This window comes from Mastigoproctus giganteus, chromosome 6 (assembly GCF_048544385.1).
Source record: "Mastigoproctus giganteus isolate SK-2022 chromosome 6, ASM4854438v1, whole genome shotgun sequence".
Classification (NCBI taxonomy): Eukaryota; Metazoa; Arthropoda; class Arachnida; order Uropygi; family Thelyphonidae; genus Mastigoproctus; species Mastigoproctus giganteus.
In genome coordinates this window covers 178,885,565-178,904,339 of record NC_143580.1, presented here as the reverse complement: position 1 = coordinate 178,904,339, position 18,775 = coordinate 178,885,565, and the positions used below count along the sequence as shown (strand labels likewise).

Below are 18,775 nucleotides of genomic sequence, written 5' to 3'. Positions count from 1 at the left end.
TGCATGGGATACATGTATTTTTTATGGGTGACATGGAAGCCTATGATAGATATAAGCTGGTCTCTAACCCAGTCATGAAGGAGATTAGGCAGGCAAAGGCAGGTAATGAGAAATCCTTGGTAAAGGATGCAAAGAAAAATAGAAAAGAGTTCTTTACCTATGTAAACTCTAGAAGGAAAGGGATGAATCAGATTGGTCCACTGGATATTGATGGTTCAACAGTTGAGGATCCCACTCATGTGGCTAACAAACTAAACGAGTATTTTGCATCTACATTCACACATGAGGAGTTATTCAGGAAGGGGAATGCCGGAGGTGAAGTAAACTCTGGAAGTGAGCTAGATGATTTTGTAATAACTGAGAGGAACGTGGAGGAAAAATTGTTGAGGATAAACATAAAAAAAGGCACCCGGGGTGGATGAGATCTATCCAGTTATATTAAAGGATGCAGCAAATGAAGTAAGCAAACCCTTAGACATAATTATGAGAGCTTTTTTGGACTCAGGGGAGGTACCCATAGACAGGAGATGTGCAAATGGGACCCCAATTCACAAAGGAGGATCAAAGGCTGACACAACTAACACTGACTTTGTACAAGTAATTATAGACCTGTTTAACTTCTGTTCCAGGAAAATTAATGGAGGCACTGGTTAAAGAAGCACTGCAGGATCATCTAGACAAGACTACAGCTATAGCTCGGACACAGCATGGTTTTGTTAAGGGAAAGTCTTACCTGACCAATTTGATTGGATACTATGATGCAGTCACAAAAGAACTGGATGCAGGGAATAACTTTGATATTATATATTTGGATCTTAGAAAGGCTTTTGATACTGTTGCACAGGGAAGACTGCTGCACAAATTAGAGCAGTGTGGTAATGGAGGCAAATTGCTGATAGGGATAAAGGGATGGTTGAGGGGGAGAAGACAGAGAGTGGTAATCAATGGACACTGCTCATCGTGGACTAATGTTATTAGTGGAGTTCCTCAAGGTTCAGTGTTGGGTCCATTGTTGTTTTCTGTATTTATATATGATATTGATGATGGTATATCAAGTTTAATGTCCAAGTTTGCAGACGATACAAAGTTTGGCAGGGTTGTTAAGGACACCACTGGTGCTATTCTGCTGCAACAGGATCTGGAAAGGTTGAGCAGATGGGCTAAGATGTGGCTGTAAAGTACTACATATGGGAAACAATAACCACAGAGCAATGTATCAACTCTGTGGTACTACACTGACAGTGGTAGAGAATGAAAAGGACCTGGGGGTAATTGTGCAGGCAGATATGAAGTTCTCTGAGCAGTGCAGACAAGCTGCAAGAGTAGCTCATGGTGTCTTGTCAATGATATACAGGAATTTTTCTAGAAGGGATAAGGAGGTGATTATTCCCTTGTATAAGGCAATGGTCAGGCCACACCTTGAGTACTGTATACAGGTCTGGAGGCCTCATTTCAAGAAGGATGTAGAGCTGCTGGAACGAGTACAGAGAAGGGCAACAAGATTAGTGAATGGAACAAAGGGTTGCTCTTACGAAGAAAGGCTTAAGTTTTGCAAATTACAGTGTCTGGAAACTAGGCACCGGCGAGGTGATCTGATAGAGGTGTATAAAGTCTTGAATGGTTTGAGCATGCTCAATGCTGGGCAAAAATTCAAATTGAGGAAAGACAGATATAGGATAGATGTGTGGAAATTTGCAATTAGTCAGCGGGTAGTTGGTTGGTGGAACATACTTCCACCAACCAACCAACCAACTGTAGAAGTTGATAGTCTAAATAAATTTAAGGCTCAGCTGGACAGGTATTTCGAACAAACAGAGGGGTGAAATGGGAGTGGTTTTTTTTTTTTTTTTGGCTGATGCTGCATAAGCTTGCTTTCTTGCATCATATGCCTCTACTAATGCTAATGCTTTCGCACTATACTTATACATAGTCTAGACTTTTCCATAGCTTGAGGCTTACGCCCTAAACGCTTTATAGTCTAAATACATCATACACCATCAGGCATCTCTCATATTGTGGAGTTATACTTCATAACTGTTTTGCCATCATTGCATCACTCGGGTACCTACCCACCCACCCACCAAAGAAGGGCCAAATAGTCCTGTAACGGTTCCATCTGGGTGGTGGTGGTATCCATCTGAGAATAAGTAACATTAGTCTTCTCCTCAGGTGAAGCGTTACTTATTCAAAGTAGTGCAATATCATGGCAACTCGTTGTGAAGGTATTCACAATAGCATTAGCATTAGTAGAGGCACATGATGCAAGAAAACAAGCTTATACAGCATCAGCCAAAAAAAAAAAAAAAAAAAAAAATCCCTTTCCATTTCACTGACCCATTTATTCCAAATGTTTGTCTAGTTCCACCTTGAATTTATTTAAGCTGTCAACTTCCACAACAACAGATGGAAGTTTGTTCCAGCCAATCAACTACCCACTGGCTAAAGGCAAACTTCCACACATTATTCTACAACTGTCTTTCCTCAGTTTGAATCTATGCCACCTCAGGTTTGTAATCTGAGTAAGAGGAAGAATTCCCTCATCATTAAGCCTGCTCAATCCATTCAAGGCCTTATACACCTCAATCAGATCGCCTTGGAGGTGCCTAAATATGAAATATAACTTAAAACAATGCCGCTTTGCTAATATTCTGTTCATTCAGATTTGGCTATGTATTATTGATGCTTTCGCACTATACTTATACATAGTCTAGACTTTTCCATAGCTTGAGGCTTACACCCTAAACGCTTTATAGTATAAATTCCTTGTGTAATAATATTTAAAAAAAAAGACCTACTTAACTTTGTATAAATAAATAGGCTGTGTAGTCAAATGGACATGCACAAGTGTGCATGTACACATGCTCTGAGTGCCTGTGGCTCAAGCCCATGTGACTGCTAAATAGGGTGCTGTTTCTTGTATTCTATTCTGAGAACCCGCCCCCCTCTATTGTGTGATCATCCCAAAGTATAAAACAGAAAATTTATTTATTTTATTTCAGAAATTTACAACAGGAACACAAATAATAAGTGAAAGTTTCATACCTCATATGCAATGTAACTCTCCACGTCAGAAGAAATATCACTATCGATATCTATCACATCACTTGCAACAGCAACCTTGGCCTTCTTTTCATCTCTCTCCAAATAATTGAGAGCTATATATCAAATAAGTATAAAAATAAATTATATTTTTTATCAAAAAAATTTTTTAGCACAGCACTATTCTGAAAGGAATTCAGAAGTACCATGACATGTCACTTTTGCTCACTGAGACTATCCTGTCTCTTCTGCCAACCATGCAAAGTACAAAAATCTGAAAAATAAACTTCCAAAATCAAAAACCTGAATGTGGGTTAAAAATAAATTCTCAAAATATTTACAAAGCAGATTTCAAGTAGTTTTCCATTATGTCAGTTACCAAAACCATTAGTGGATGAAAGGGACTAGCAGAAGAAACCAGATATTCTCAACAAGCAAAAAAAAAGAGAAGAATTTTCACTAGTGCTCTTTAAATTCCTAAGTCCTAAATATCAACTATGACTAAATACTGAATATTTCTAAATATTGACTACTTGAAACAGTCCTAAGGTCATGCATTTTGTGCTGATTCAATGAAGACAGTGTCACTCATCTGGTTCTGTTAGACAGCTACTTGATGCCAGAACTTAGGGATGACCTTATATGGCATTTACACAGGGTAGCAACTATCTACACTTCCATAAGGATGGTATGAAAAACATGCTATATGAGAAGCTCCCTAACCACTGAAATAATCATGTAGGTTCTTCACAAGGCTCATATAACTCACTCTCTCATACAAAATCAATGATTGAAATATTCAGATTATTCTTTTTGAGTGCATTTGTCAAGCAGATGCTAGAGATAATGAATTCAGCCCTGTTGAGACTGTGCAATGCTCATGGGGTAGAATTTTCTAAGCAAGGTCTGTGATAGATAACAGAAGAGCTATTGTTACAGGGATAGGATACACTTAAAAGGGGTTCAAATATATCTGCTGATGTTATATGGAGACAAAATTAAACATAAAACTGCACACTTGGGGGGGTGGGGGGGATAAAATTGATAGTTTAACAGCAGCCATAGGCAGAAATGAAATTGATTCTTGTGTTGCTTCTATTGGGATACATGCAACTTAGAAAACAAGGAGGTTACAAGGCCTACTCTACTGGTGGCCATCATTGGATTAGCAATACTGGTACATATTAGGATATTAGAAATTTAGTGTACACTTGCATGTACACTAATGCTGAGTACAGTAAATAAATTTGAGGAACTTCAAGCATTTATTGGATCATCAAATGTGCACATCGTAGGGATATCAGAAACATGGTGCCACTCAGACATATGAGATGCGATTATTAAATATTGAGATTGAACTACACACCCATGCCAACTGTAAAATAAAAGCATAGTTGATCTTGATCCCTTCCCTAGTTATGTGCTAAGTCACATTCCAACATGTTCATTCACTTCGTAGTGAGACAGGTTTTCATTACCTTGTGTTTTTGCAATTTGCCCGAAAAATGACAGACAAAAGAATCAACCTCGAATTTTTAACAAAACTAAAGAAAACACCAACTTAAAATAAAAAGATAATTAAAATAAAAAGATACTGTCAAGAACTTGCATGTTTGAATGGCATAAGAGATTTTTAGAAAGAAGGGAGAATATGGAAGATGATGAATGACCAGGACATCCAGTATCCAAGAAAACTGATGAAAATGTGGACCACAAATTCATTTATTAGAAGTAATCATCATTTAAGCATTAGAATGGTTGTATCAGAATTCAACATGGACAAAGAAACAGTTACACAAATTTTAAATGAAAATTTAGGAATGAGAAAAGTTGTGCCAAGATGGCACCAAAAATTTTGAATGATCAAAGATTGGGAATACTCCAGGTTTGTAGAGATGTTTTGAAAAAAATTGAAGATCCAGACTTTCGATGAAAGTTGACTGTTCCAGTACAACCCAGAAACTAAAAGACAGTCAATTCAATGGGAGACAAAATAATCCTCTAGACCTGGACTTCTCAAATGGCAGCACGTGGGCCACTTCCAGCCCACCAGTATGTTTAAACTAGCCCCCCAATTAGTAGCTGAAGAGTGTGGAAATTGCAGAAAAAAATCAGTACAAGTTGAATAAATATGAATCTGTTTTCATAGCAGTTATTTTGAATCTACCACCAAGCTGAGAACAGCTAAGTTACTGTTATTACTGATATTATCACTAGAGCATATTATTACCAACTGTTTTTCAACACTAGAGTATCTCTGTAAAAAAAATGGAAAATCTGTTTTAGAATAACTGAATTTGTATCATTTACATGGTAGCTGCTTTTAAAAATAACTGTTCATATAAATGGAAAAGAATGAATTAAGCCTATTTTTTTTTTTTTTTTTTTTTTTTAACTTTATCAGATGGTGACATTGTGTTTCAACAAGCTGTGACTGAGATGCATTTTACATGAAATTTCCAATTTAATTATGTACTTCCTTTATTCTTTTTTTAACATTGTTTTTATTATATGATTTTAGCCAAAAATGTCTTTCCCCAAACAAAGAAAAGTTGACAGTGAAAACCATCAGTTTAAAGCAGAATGGACAAATGAATTTTGTTTCATAATACTTAATAATAATTTACCCTTGTGTTTAATCTATAATTAAGTCCTGTCAGTTGTTAAAGTACGTAATCTGAAAAGACATTATGAGAGACCAAGCTTAATGATTTTCAAGTAAAATTTCCCCCACACTCAAAATCCAGAGAAAGTAAAATAGATAACCTAAAAGCATCATACAAGCAGGCATATGTTTTTTTTTCTGCATCACAGAAAAAAAAAGTACATAAGCCTCTTTGAGAGTATCATGGATTCTAGCTAAGAAAATGCTACCCTTCACTCATGCTGAAGTGGTGAAACAATGAATACCAGAAACAGTAAAAATATTAGAGAGAGAAGAAACAGTTAAAAATTTTCAACACTAGAGTATCTCTGTAAAATTATATGGCTACATGAACTGCTGATGTTTCTGACACTGTTATGAATTTGCAATGTAGCTTAATTACTTGCTGAACTGTCTACATACAAATACTTTTCTTTAGCCATGGATAAAACTTTGGATTGCACAGATACAGCCCAGCTTGCAGTTTTTGTGAGTTCTGTATATGGTAATATGTTTGTCAAAGATTTATTGGGACTACTAGTTCTACACTGACAGACAACAAGAGAAATAATCTTGTAATGAAGTTTTAAAATTATTAACTTATTAACTTTCAAAGAACTTAAAACTGAAGATTTGCTTTCCATTACAACAGATGGAGCTCCAGCCATGATAGGTGAAAGCTGGCAGGCTTAAAGAACAAAAAAAAAAAAAATTTCCTATCACTGTATTATACATACTGCAACACTGTGTTCAAAACTGAGTGGAGCCTTTCACTTTCTCCAAACTCAATGACCAAATAATTTAATTTTATGCAATGAAAATCAGCACTGTCACACGGGCAACTAAAACAGTTTTTAAAAGATGTTGATGCTGAGTTTCCTGACCTAGCTGGTTACAACATGAGGTGGTTAAGCAAGGGAAGAATGCTGAAAAAGATATGGGATTTAAGAAATGAAATTATGAGTTTTTTGCAGTAGATTGAAGAGAGTGATAAAACTAAATATTTTTGCTGACATTTTGAAGGACACCCACCATCTTTCAAGTCTAGCATTTTTAGTTGATATTTTTTTCTTACATTAATGATCTAAACATTTGCCTACAAGGAAAAGATAAAAACATAATTGAACTCTATGAGTCTATCTTAAGTTTCAAAAAGAAACTTGAGCTTTTCATTCAAGAAGTAATGAATTTACAGGCACTCCTCGACTTACGCACTTAATCGGTATTTTTTCATGTACATAAATCTGTTTTGTAGGTAAGTCCAACTTCGGTCTTGTAGATACAAAATACATGTACAGTACAGTACAATGCACTACGATTATAACCTCCAACAAACTTTACCATGTACAGCATGTTACGATTTGTAACCGAGTTAAATGAGGCTGAAAAAACATACAATGAATAATAATTCAGAGTACAGTATTTATTCAAAACTAATTTAATCTAAATACGATACATAATTTAATTTAATCTAAATACGATACATAATTTAATTTAATCTACGATCAAATCACTTTATGATGGACTCTCCAAAATAAAATACCATTCACTATTGTATACGATAGTAGTAAGCGGCAGTCATTGTGAACACGATTAAGAACTGAATTTTAATTGTATTAAAAGGCTATTCTAATAAGCAAAAATAGGAGAAATATTATCCACAGGCTATAAAAGTAAAGATAGAGCACAAATTTACACTTTACTTCCTCCAATTAACAAAATTAAATAATGCATTAAAATCGGAAGAATATTTCCCACAGGTTAGCAAAATAAAAATAAATTTACGCTTATGTGCATAGCTTAATTAGTACGTACTGTAATATGTACATAGTAACAGTTGATGTTTCTGTTCACTGACATTTTAGGGATGGTTTAAAATTTAAAACAGTAAAAAAGATGAGCAATCAATAAAAAAAGAACACGGCACGCACAAACTGCAACTAACACGATAAGGGCAAGTGAGATATGGAGTAACAACTTTATGAAGCTCAAAAAATAGGAATGAAGAGAAGATTCTGAAAATTTATTTAGAATTAATAATAATAACACATAATTCCACAGAATTCCAGCTATTGGTATCATTGCAGATGCAATAAGATCGAGTTTACTACCTGTTTTTAATAGATTGCACTAACAGATAAGCCCAATAAACCGGAAACTGCTAATTGTTTTTATTGTTTTATGGTGGTGACCTCCAGATATCTGCTTTAGAAAAATATCACGAAGGTGTTCAAAATTGATTCTTATAACCGAACAGAACAACAGCTTTGTACTTTGTACATATCTGCGAGTTGTACGTAAGTCGTTTGTATGTAAGTGAAGGAGTGCCTGTATTTTCTAGCCCCACTGTTAAAAATTTTCAAGATGAAGTAACAAATATGTATGAAACTGATATAATATTAGAATTCTTAAGTAAACTGAAAAGTGAGTTTGATCATAGATTCAAAAATCTAGAAAGAAAACAGTGTGCTACATTTTGCTACCAATCGTCTATTAGTAGAAATCACGTCTGATTTGATGCAGGAAATAAAAAAAATGGTTTGAAATAGATGAGGCTCAGTTTAAACTGGAAATGTGTGAATTTACAACAAAATCTAGGGTTACTGAATTATTTAAGTCTACTCACTACACAAAATTTTGCCAGTTTCTGACAAAACACAAATCCCTGTGTATGAACATGCACCCTACTTGCCAGACCTAGCCCCTTGTAACTTTTTTCCCTTCCCTAAACTGAAAATGTATTTAAGGGAATCCATTTTCAGTCCACTGAAGACATTCAGAAAAAAAATGACTGAAATGTTAAAAGGACTTACAGAAGATGACTTCCACAAATGCTTCTGTGCTTGGAAGAAACATGTGGAGCAGTGTGTGCAAGCCGAAGGCAATTATTTTAAAGTGAAACTTGTAAGGTATGAAATATTTCATTATATTTATTTTGTTGCAACCGTCTCATTATTTAATAGCCACACCTTGTATGGGATTCAAAATTTGCATATGTAGAGTACTTTTACTGAAGAGTTCAGAGAGGATGGGGTGGGAGGAGTTATGCTCTTGGCTAGAAAGCATATAGACTCCAAGACAGTGCAACAGTGCATCTTGTTGACATAAGCACTGGAAAAACAAAAAATTAGAGTAAAGAAAAGTAGTGGCAAGTCATAGGGTTGTGATTAGTAAAATGAAGAGCTATACAGACAAATAGAGTAGACCAATCGATTAGAATGTGTTATAATGGGGAACTCTGACATAAATTTAGTAAGATTTAGGCCAATCATATACAGGAATTTTGACAATTGGGACAAGGAGGCGCGTGTCCTATTGTATAAGCAAAGGTTAGGCTGCATCCTGAGTACTGCATATAGTAGAAACTTCATTTTAGAAATAAGAAGAAGAAGAAGAAGAAGAATGTGGATCTATTGGAATGGGCACAGAAAGAGTAACAAGTTTAGTCAAGGACACAAAATTGTACCCTTACCAAGTAAGACTTCAGTTCCACAAATTGTAGCACTCGGAAACTAAGAACCTGCAAAGATACCCAATTGAAGTGTTTATTTTTTTTTTTAAGGCTTTCAAAAGATTAAGTAAACTCAGATGACCCACATAAGGGAACATAAATTTAAATTGAAAAGGGATGGCTGTAGGCTGGATATGCTGAAAATTTTTTTTCGGCAATAGTGTGACTGGAACAAACTTCCTCTTAGTGTTGTGGAGGTGTGTAGTTTGAATAAATTTAGTTAAGAATTAAGCAAATTATTAGAGGGAACGGACAGATGACTTGATCAGTGTTTTTTTTTTTTTTTTTTTCCTGGCTGATACTGTATAAGCTTACTTCCTTGCATCATTTACCACTACTGATACTAAGACACACACAACAAAATAAAATGTGGAAGGAGTTGGAATATCAGATGTATGCCTGCAGAGTTAAAAACAAAACCTAAATCTGTAGTTAGTTAATAAGTAAAATAAGTAGATAAGTAAAATTTTAAGATGTTTCTTTAACACTGATATGTAAAACACTATTCTATTACATGCAATTGCTTCGATAAATTTTTAATTTGTAAAGTCTTGTAATAATCCTGGTTTTTTTTTTTTTCAAATAAATGGTGGTTATCTGTAATGTAAGGTTAAGGCAACCTGCAGTCAACTGATATAATAGCCTGCAAGGTATTAGATCAATTTAATGCTATTGTGATAATATATGGTAGCTGTTTCTGGACTTACTGGCCTCTCCTCAGAGGGTGTGTGACTTCTATTAGTCAATATATGCTGGTCTGTGAAGCGGCTAAGTAGTTTATAGAAGAAAAGTTTACAATTATGCCTGCACTAAAATATGGACTCGTACTGACAGGTACAAGTCCATATCAACAACAGGTTGGTGATGGTATAATGGTATGTGATTTTGTGACACACAGTGGGGCCCCCCCCATGATACCAGTGGAGCAACACTGGATGCCACATGTTAGCTGGGAATTGTTTCTGACTAGGCACATTCCTTTATGGCTGTAGTGTATCTATCTGCAAATGCATTCTTCCAAGAGGATGCACCAGAATTACGCAGAAATAGTTAGAGGAATTCAGAAAGTGAATTCAATTTACTACAGTGATTTAATATAATTATAGTGATCCAAACAAATTATTTCCTATAACTGCCTCAAGACAGTTTTCACTCACTTCCTAATGGATAGCTGACAAATCTATGGAAATTTAATACTATTATCTTATTAAGCTTAAATATTTTCTCCAAAAATGAGCTTAAAGAATTTTACATCTCCAATAAAGAAAATAATTAATTGCGCAAATGGAGAGATTTTGCTATACTTGAGGAACTGAAATTTTCATTTTTTTTTTTTTAAAAACTGACAATTTTCTGTGTTGTTTGTTATTTGGTTTTTAGGAGCATTAGCAACTAAGGCCATATTGCTCCGGGGATATGTGGTGGTCATTCCCTGACCTTTCCATATTTGGTGGTCACGGGCTCGAACCACGGTCTAATCAAGAAGCGTGTGCTATGCACTGCTGCTCCTGCCCTCCTGGCTACGGAAGTGCCATTTTCTGTGTTGGTTGATACCATATGCCTTACATGCCAAATCAAAGGTTAAAATAAGTCTCAAAGTAGCTGAAGCCATGAGACACTGCTATAAATTGCTTGTAATCTGCAGTTGGATTAGGAGTGAGTCAGAATTAAGAGCAAGTGGGATGGGTGGCTACCTAAGTTGTCAATGTGTCACAAAGCAATTTAGGAATACCAAGTCTACAGGGCAATTCAGCTTTGGTATATCTAACTGCCACCACTGGTAAGTATGCCTAGGTTGTAGATAAAAAATCAGATTTCAATATAGGGAAAAAACCTGTATCTACCAACAAAGACTATCTAGCCTATTCAAGCAAGAAAAAAGACCACAAAAGTTCCTCCATGAAAATCTGAATTGAGCCAAAATGCTCCAACATAGTATGGAAGAACAGCAGTCACAACAACTGTGCTAACTACAAGAGTATCATGTCATCCTACATAAATGTTTTTCATGTAAACTGCATGTATCCAATGGGCAGCCATTAAAAATCAGGATAAAAATCCTGAATTTATAGAGAAAACCCTGCAATCTTCACCAGAGACACTAACTGATCTGTTTTTGGAAAATAACCCATAAAAAGTTTATCTAATCCAACAGAACAAGCCTGATCGGCAACATGAAGCAGCAGTGGCTAATCCAGTAACCTATAGTTCCATTTACACCGAAATTTTTTTGCACTGATAACACTGCCTTATATAGGAATGAACTCATGAAAGCTCAAAGTTGGGAATGGGTGATATAAGGTTGTAATTCACACACAGAGCAATCAGTTTTTGTCTGTAAGGAAGAATGAGTCTATGTCAAGATCATTCCAACTTTGAATGTGGAATGATTGTTGGAGCAAGATGTATAGGCACCAGTACCTCAATAGCAGTGAACATGGTTAAGTGTTCCTGTTCTGTGGTGTTGTGAGTCTACTGTGACTAACTCAACAGCGACCAAATGACCAGCCAAACATCACACGTGGGGTTGTCACGTGCAGCTGACATCCACGGTGAGTGTTGATTCTCGTCTCATAACACAGGAGTGATGCAGCATGGTGGCCAACCACCTAGAACAAAATACAAATAGCAAGACCAATACACATGGACTATGTGCCAGACATTAGCTCATAGAGGCTATGACAGTCAGCGGTAACAAGTACCCGTGCTCACTGTGAGACACAAGAAACTGCAACTTGCATGGGCATGACAGCATCAATAATGGCTCACCAACATGTAGAAATCTGCTGCCTGGTCTGATGAATCCTATTTCCAACGCTATCGTGCTGATGGGTTTATTAGCATTTAAAAAATGCAACACTAGGCCATGCCACCTGGATGCACTATTGGGGTTCAGCAAGTTGGAAGTTTTATGGTTTGGAGACTGTTTTCATGGCATGTCCTGGGTCCTCTGATCACTGTTAATCAATGGCTTGCTGGGAAATGTTTCTATCCTTGGTGACCAAATACACCTCTTCCTGATGACAGCGTATCCAGACAACTCCAGCATCTATGAACAAGACACACCATGCCAAAGGCCTGGCAGGTTGATAACTGGTTTAAGAACCATGACAATGAATTCTCTGTCTTCCAATGGCTGGCTGGCTGGCCACTCAACTCACCTGATCTCAACCCAACTGAGCAGGTTTGGGACCTACTGGAAAAGATATTCAATGCTATGACCATCCACCTGACATTATGCAGGTATTGCTGGACATATTGTGCAATGTGTGGGTACCACAGGACACCCTGCAATACCTTGTGAAGTTCATACCAAGGCATGCACAGGTGGTATTATGAGCAAAAGGTGGCCTCACAAGGTATTAGGTTTGTGTTGCTAATGCAAAGCTAACTCAGTGTATCCCAAGTAAACAAAACTAACTTATTTTTGCTGAAAACATTCAACCATAAATACTAATAAAAATAAATCACAATATAACAGTTCATAGCTATATAGAAAGCACATATTAAAACCAAAATTATATAATGAGTATAATCTCTAAATTGTGGTGTGTATTATTGCTTGCTATATATCTATCAGTAGCAAGGAACTACTTATATTGAGGAAAAGTGAAACATTACAGTTTTGATGAGACTGTTAAATAATAAATACTAAAACATTAAGCAGAAAATAAACACTAGCTATAATATTACAATTTTGTAGCTCAGGCTCATAAAAATGCAAACACTGTATAGTCTGTGTTCCTCCCTATTAAACCCTTAGTCTCCCATGTAATATCTTGAACAGTTATATCAACCCATGGGAATCTCTGATTTATATTCACTCCAGTATAATGAAAGAATGCAGGTTTTGATAAGATTCACTTTTTAAAGCTCTTCTGGGCTTTGAAGTTCTAAAGCAATTTTATTTTAACTTATGTATATAGTTTTAATGATGGAAATGATTTATACCTTTGTAAACAAAACGTTTAAAAGCTGTTTTCTTTCTGCGACTGTATTCAGGATAAGTTTGTTGTAAATCCAGCAGCAGCTGTTCGACATCCACTACAGAAGTAATCTTTCTCACACCAAGAAGCTATATTAAACATCAACAGTATCATTAAATATATTTTTAAGAAACATACATCATAAAGTTCAAATTAAAATGAGGGTTTTTCAATAAATTATCTACCTACCTATGAAGGAAATGAGATTGAGGCAAAAAATCTGGTTTTATTTTTCAATGTAACTCCACTGAACTTCAATACACTTGTTCCATTTTGTTGGCAATGAGACCAACTAGACAAATAAAATTCTCTGTCCTGTCCAGCAATGAATGTAGAAACAGCAAACTTCAGTTCATTATCATCAACAAAGCGATGTTCACTTACATTTTTCTTGAGGTGTCGAAACAGGAAATAGTCACTGGGGGGCCAGACCCGAAGTGTAAGGTGGATGAATAAGTTCTGTAAACTCACAGTCTCTCAAAGCAGCAGCAACAGCATGTGACCTGTGTGCACTGGTGCATTCTCCTGAGGAAGCAGCACACCTCTGGAAAGTTTCCCAGGGCATTTTTCCTTTATCACATCTTTAGGTTGTACAATACAGATGCATATGACTCCCCAGTGACTCTCCGCTTGTGTTCCAAGTAGTGAATGTACAAAATTCACCTCAGCATCCCAAAAAATGATGGCCATAATCTTGCCAGCTGAAGGTTGTGTCCTAAATTTTTTGGGTGGGGGAGAATCTTTGTGCTTGGGGGAGATCCCGAGACCAAGCAAGAATCAATGCAATGGAAATTGCATTGATTCTTGCTTGGTCTCAGGATCTCAGTGATGAACCCATGTTTCATCACCAGTAACAATTCTGGAGATGAAAGTTTCAGGATACCTTCCATAAAGCTCTAAATTCTCCTCACAACACCAACTGAATTGCTTCTGCACGGGGGTCAGAAACCTGGGTACCCACCTTGCACTGACCTTAGTCATCCACCAAATGTTCATGGAGGATGGTTATAACTGTTCCCTCAGATGGTTATAACTGTCTCCTAGAGATTTGGGACACCTTTAAATGTCTGTCATTCAACACAGGGGTTTCCACAGCTTGACACATTTCTGGAGTGGTTTTTTTGTCATAGGCCTTCCTGGACACAGATTATCTTCGATGGACTCTCTACCCCCACTTGAATTGTTTTGACCAGAATTTCGCTTGGTATTTCACCTGCATTGTTGCCATACACAGCCACCATACTTTCATGAATGGCCTTTGACCCATTTCCTTCTTTGGTGAGAAACATGACAACTGAACGATGCTCCAATTTTGGCAAATCCATAATTTGATATAGGTGTCTTCCTTCTTTTTCTACTAGTGCAGCACAACCTAAGAACATAGTGGGATTAAAATTAGTATGATTCAAGTTGAGATATGCCGGAACATGATAAATCCTGAATCATTGAAATATAACTATGGGAACTATCTTAGGTAGATAATTTATAGAAAGACCCTCATATTTTTACTTCAAATTAGCAAATTTTAGATATCAAGCTGTGACTTTGTTCCACTCATCACTCAATCAATTTAATTAAAAATTACTTTTAGAAAATTTAAACATAATATTTTCAATCGGGTCGGCAAACGTTTTCTGTAAAGGGCCAGATTGTAAATATTTTAAGCTTTGTGGGCCAATAGCAAAGTCAAGGATATTATGTAGGTACTTATACACTAAGAGAGAAAATAAATTTCCTCATTTTTTGTTGACTACATTCATTCTCTTATTGTTGCTTTCCTGCAAGTTAGGAATATTGTGATGAGTGCTTAGTTTGGTAATGTTGACGTATATTGTATTCTTTTAGCACCACTATAGTGTCATTGCATAATGCTTTGGCATTTAATTTGATAACAAAATAATCCACACTCCACAGAGCATAAAAGTGAGACATTCATATAAAGTCCACTTTTCTCTTCTTTTCTTGTTTTGACATGATGGGTACGCACTGGTAATAAAATAAAAATAAAATGTTGTGGTATGGCAAAATGTGTGGCACTCGAAACGCTGTCAAGTTATCACTGCGATTTGTAGTGCATCGAGCAGCATAGCAAAGTGACGAGCACCACATACGGTGTCTGTTGAAACTACTCAACTTTGCCGTTGTAGCACAAAAGCAGCCATAGACAATATGTAAACGAATGAGCATGACTGTGTTCCAATAAAACTTTATTCATGGACACTGAAATTTGAATTTCATAAAATTTTGACATTGTCATGAAATATTATTCTTCTTTTGATTTTTGTTCAACCATTTAAAAATGTAAAAACCATCCTTAGCTTGCAGGCAGTAAAAAAACAGGCAAAGGGCCGGATTTGGCCTGCAGACCATAGTTTGCCGGGCCCTGTTTTAAATAGCCACTTTCTTTTATAAAAAAAAAAACAAAAGACTAATTAAAAATATGGTACAACAGAAGTATAGAGAATTTCTTTTTTTAAACATATTACTGACATTACACTTATCCTGTGTTACTGTGTTCATTCAAGAAGTTTTACTTTCACAAATGAATTACATGACACAATTATTTTCAAATATCCTTAATGAATATCATCATTTATGACATAAAAAAAATTCACTTTTAAACCCAACAAACTTGATACAGCAATCCAACTTATCAAAAAAACAGGAATAAATGTATGGAATTTCAGTAAGTTGTATAATGTATATTACAAATTAGTGGTATGCATGGGACAGGGCTTAGCTTAGCTCAGAGGCTGGGAAAAACTAACATTCAGGCTCAGGTTGGATTTGGTTCAGATTATATTAATTAAATATTATTACAAAATTTCAAACTTATTTTAAGATGAAAATTGTAATATTATTTAGTAAAAACAATATTTTTTTGCTGAAAGCTTATTATTATTGTGTTATTATCTGCAGCTATGGCCACAAAAGGAAATCCCAAGTCAAATTTAGGAATAAACTATAATAGTTATTCTAAGCAAGTAAAAAATTTGGGACTGTTGGTCATTACATCAATAATAAATACTATATTTATTATTGATGTAAGGACCAACAGTCCCAAATTTTTTTTGGAGAGTCCAGATTTTGAGAATTCACCTGTTGTTTTCCATACATCAATGAAATATCCTGACATTCTACTTAATTTCAGAATATTTCAGGAACATTTCACTGCTTTTCCTAAGTTGTCATAATGATTTTCCTACTTTGTCATAAGGAAGATCTTTTTTTATTGAGTTCTTTTTTTTTTTCTTTTTTATTTACCTGAATGCATATATTAATGAGAGCTTTATAGTCAAATGGGACAAGAAGAAGAAATTATTTATCTCCGATATTATTAGTAGTAGCATATGATGCTAGAAAGTAAGCTTATATAGCAACAGCAAAAAAAAAAAAAAAGTCTACACTTCCCATTTCACCTGTCCGTCCCCTCTAATGATTTATCTAGTTCTTTGAATTTATTCACACTACCCACCTCTACAACACCAGATGGGAGTTTGTTCCAACAATCACCTACTCTCTGGCTGAAGGAAAAATTTCTGCACATTCAACCTACAATCATCCTTCCTCAATTTGAATTTATTCCCCCTTGTGTGTAGTCTGAGCACGAAGGATTCTATCAACATTGAGCTTACTCAATCTTACTTACTTACGATAGGAGGGAGTATATGATGAGAGCCTTGTCGATCAATTCGGCCCTGGAAAGATTGTGCAAGGCTCAAGGGGAAGAATTTTTTTCACCCTGGACTGTACTTGTTAACAGGAGAGATTGCTTCTGCAGGGATGGGATACACTTAAATAGAAAGGGTGCAAGAATATTTGCTGATGCTATCGAGGCAGTGTTAGGTGGGTCGGAAAACTGCTAGCTTAGGGGGAGACAAAGACCAATAGATTGACAGTAGCCACTGGCAGAGGTGAAAGAGATTCTTGCACTGCTTCTATTAGAATGAGCAGAAGCCTGAAAAACAAGATGCATGATATTTCAGAGACTGCTGGGAGCCATTGCGGTACAAGTAAACACATGGGTTGTGTTAGGGTAGCTAAGAATAGAAACAGGTGCAGGTATACTTGCGTGTACACCAGTGCTAGGAGTTTAGTAAATAAATTTGATGAATTTGAAGTATTGCTCAAAACATCAAAGACAGATATTGTTGGGATATCAGAGACGTGGTGTCACACAGATATAAGCGATGCAGAACTGCAATTTGGGGAGTACAACGTCTACAGAAAGGATAGACAGGATAGGAAGGGGGGAGGGGTTATGCTATTAGTTAAGAAACACATAAAAACCAAGGAAGTGAAGCCAGTCGACATCGCTGGACAGTGCAGTGTCGAGTCAGTTTGGTGTGACATAAGCATTGGGAGATCAAAATTGAGGGTAGGAGTGTGCTATAGGCCTAATGACTCTGATGAGTATAATAAGGAACTGTACAGGGAAATAGAGTGGGCCAGTAAATCAGAGAGTCTTATAATGGGAGATTTTAATTTCTCAGATATTGACTGGAATTTGGGGGCTGGTTACTCACACACTAGCAGGGCTTTTGTGGATTTATTGGATGATTGTTTTCTACATCAGCATGTTCGGGAGGCAACTAGAGGGAGTAATACTCATGATTTGATTATCAGCAGTGATTCTTCATGCATTAAGAATCTGCAGATAAATGAACCACTAGGTGGCAGTGATCACAGTGTGCTGAAGTGGGATTTACTCAAAGAGGTAACTACCATTAGGGGTAAAGGGAAGGGTTATTGCTTTCGTAAAGGCGACTACGATGGACTGAGACAGTATTTAAATTCTATACAGTGGGACCAACTGATGATGTTACCAACAGCAAATTCAAAATGGGAAGCATTCAAAGAACTTATCTTGGAAGCTACTAGGCTTTACATACCAACTAAGAAATATTGTTCAAGGTTTAGGACAAAATGGATGTCAGATGAACTAATGAGGCATATGGCAGAGAAGAAAAATGCATGGGATACTTACAAATTAACACATGACACAGAAGCCTATGATAGATACAAGTTCATATGCAACCAAGTTACAAAGGAGGTTAGGCAGGCGAAGGCAGATTACGAGAAATCCTTGGCAAGGGATGCAAAGAAAACAGCAAAGAGTTCTTTACTTATGTAAACTCTAGAAGGAAGGGGATGAAACAGATTGGTCCACTTGATATTGATGGGTCAACTGTTGATGATCCTGCTCGGGTAGCTAACAAACTAAATGAATATTTTGCATCGACATTCACACATGAGGAGTTATTCAGCAAGGGGAATGCCAGAGGTGTATTCAACTCTAGCAGTAAGCTACAGAATCTTGAAATAACTGGGAGTAAAGTGGAGGAGAAACTGTTGAAGATAAACACAAGAAAGGCACCCGGGGTTTTTAACTAATTAGCATTAGCATTAGTAGAGGCATTTGATGCAAGAAAGCAAGCTTATGCAGCAACAGCCAAAAAAAAAAAAAAAAAAAAAAAAAAGTAACATAAATAAATAAAAATAACCACTTCCACTTCACCCCTCTGTTCGTTCGAAATACCTGTCCAGCTGAGCCTTAAACTTATTTAGGCTATCAACTTCCACGACAAGGGATGG

General features: G+C 36.2%; 1 protein-coding gene across 1 annotated transcript in view; it reads right to left on the bottom strand.

The window, feature by feature from the left end:
* smid (nuclear valosin-containing protein-like smid) overlaps nucleotides 1-18,775 on the bottom strand; it is a 402,569-nt gene that overhangs the window by 368,805 nt on the left and 14,989 nt on the right. Inside the window, exons 2-3 of the mRNA XM_090375537.1 lie at nucleotides 13,146-13,269; nucleotides 3,043-3,155 (exon numbers count right to left, since the gene is read on the bottom strand). Coding sequence (XP_090231663.1) covers nucleotides 3,043-3,155; nucleotides 13,146-13,269 — 237 coding nt within the window. The remainder of the gene's footprint in view (nucleotides 1-3,042; nucleotides 3,156-13,145; nucleotides 13,270-18,775) is intronic.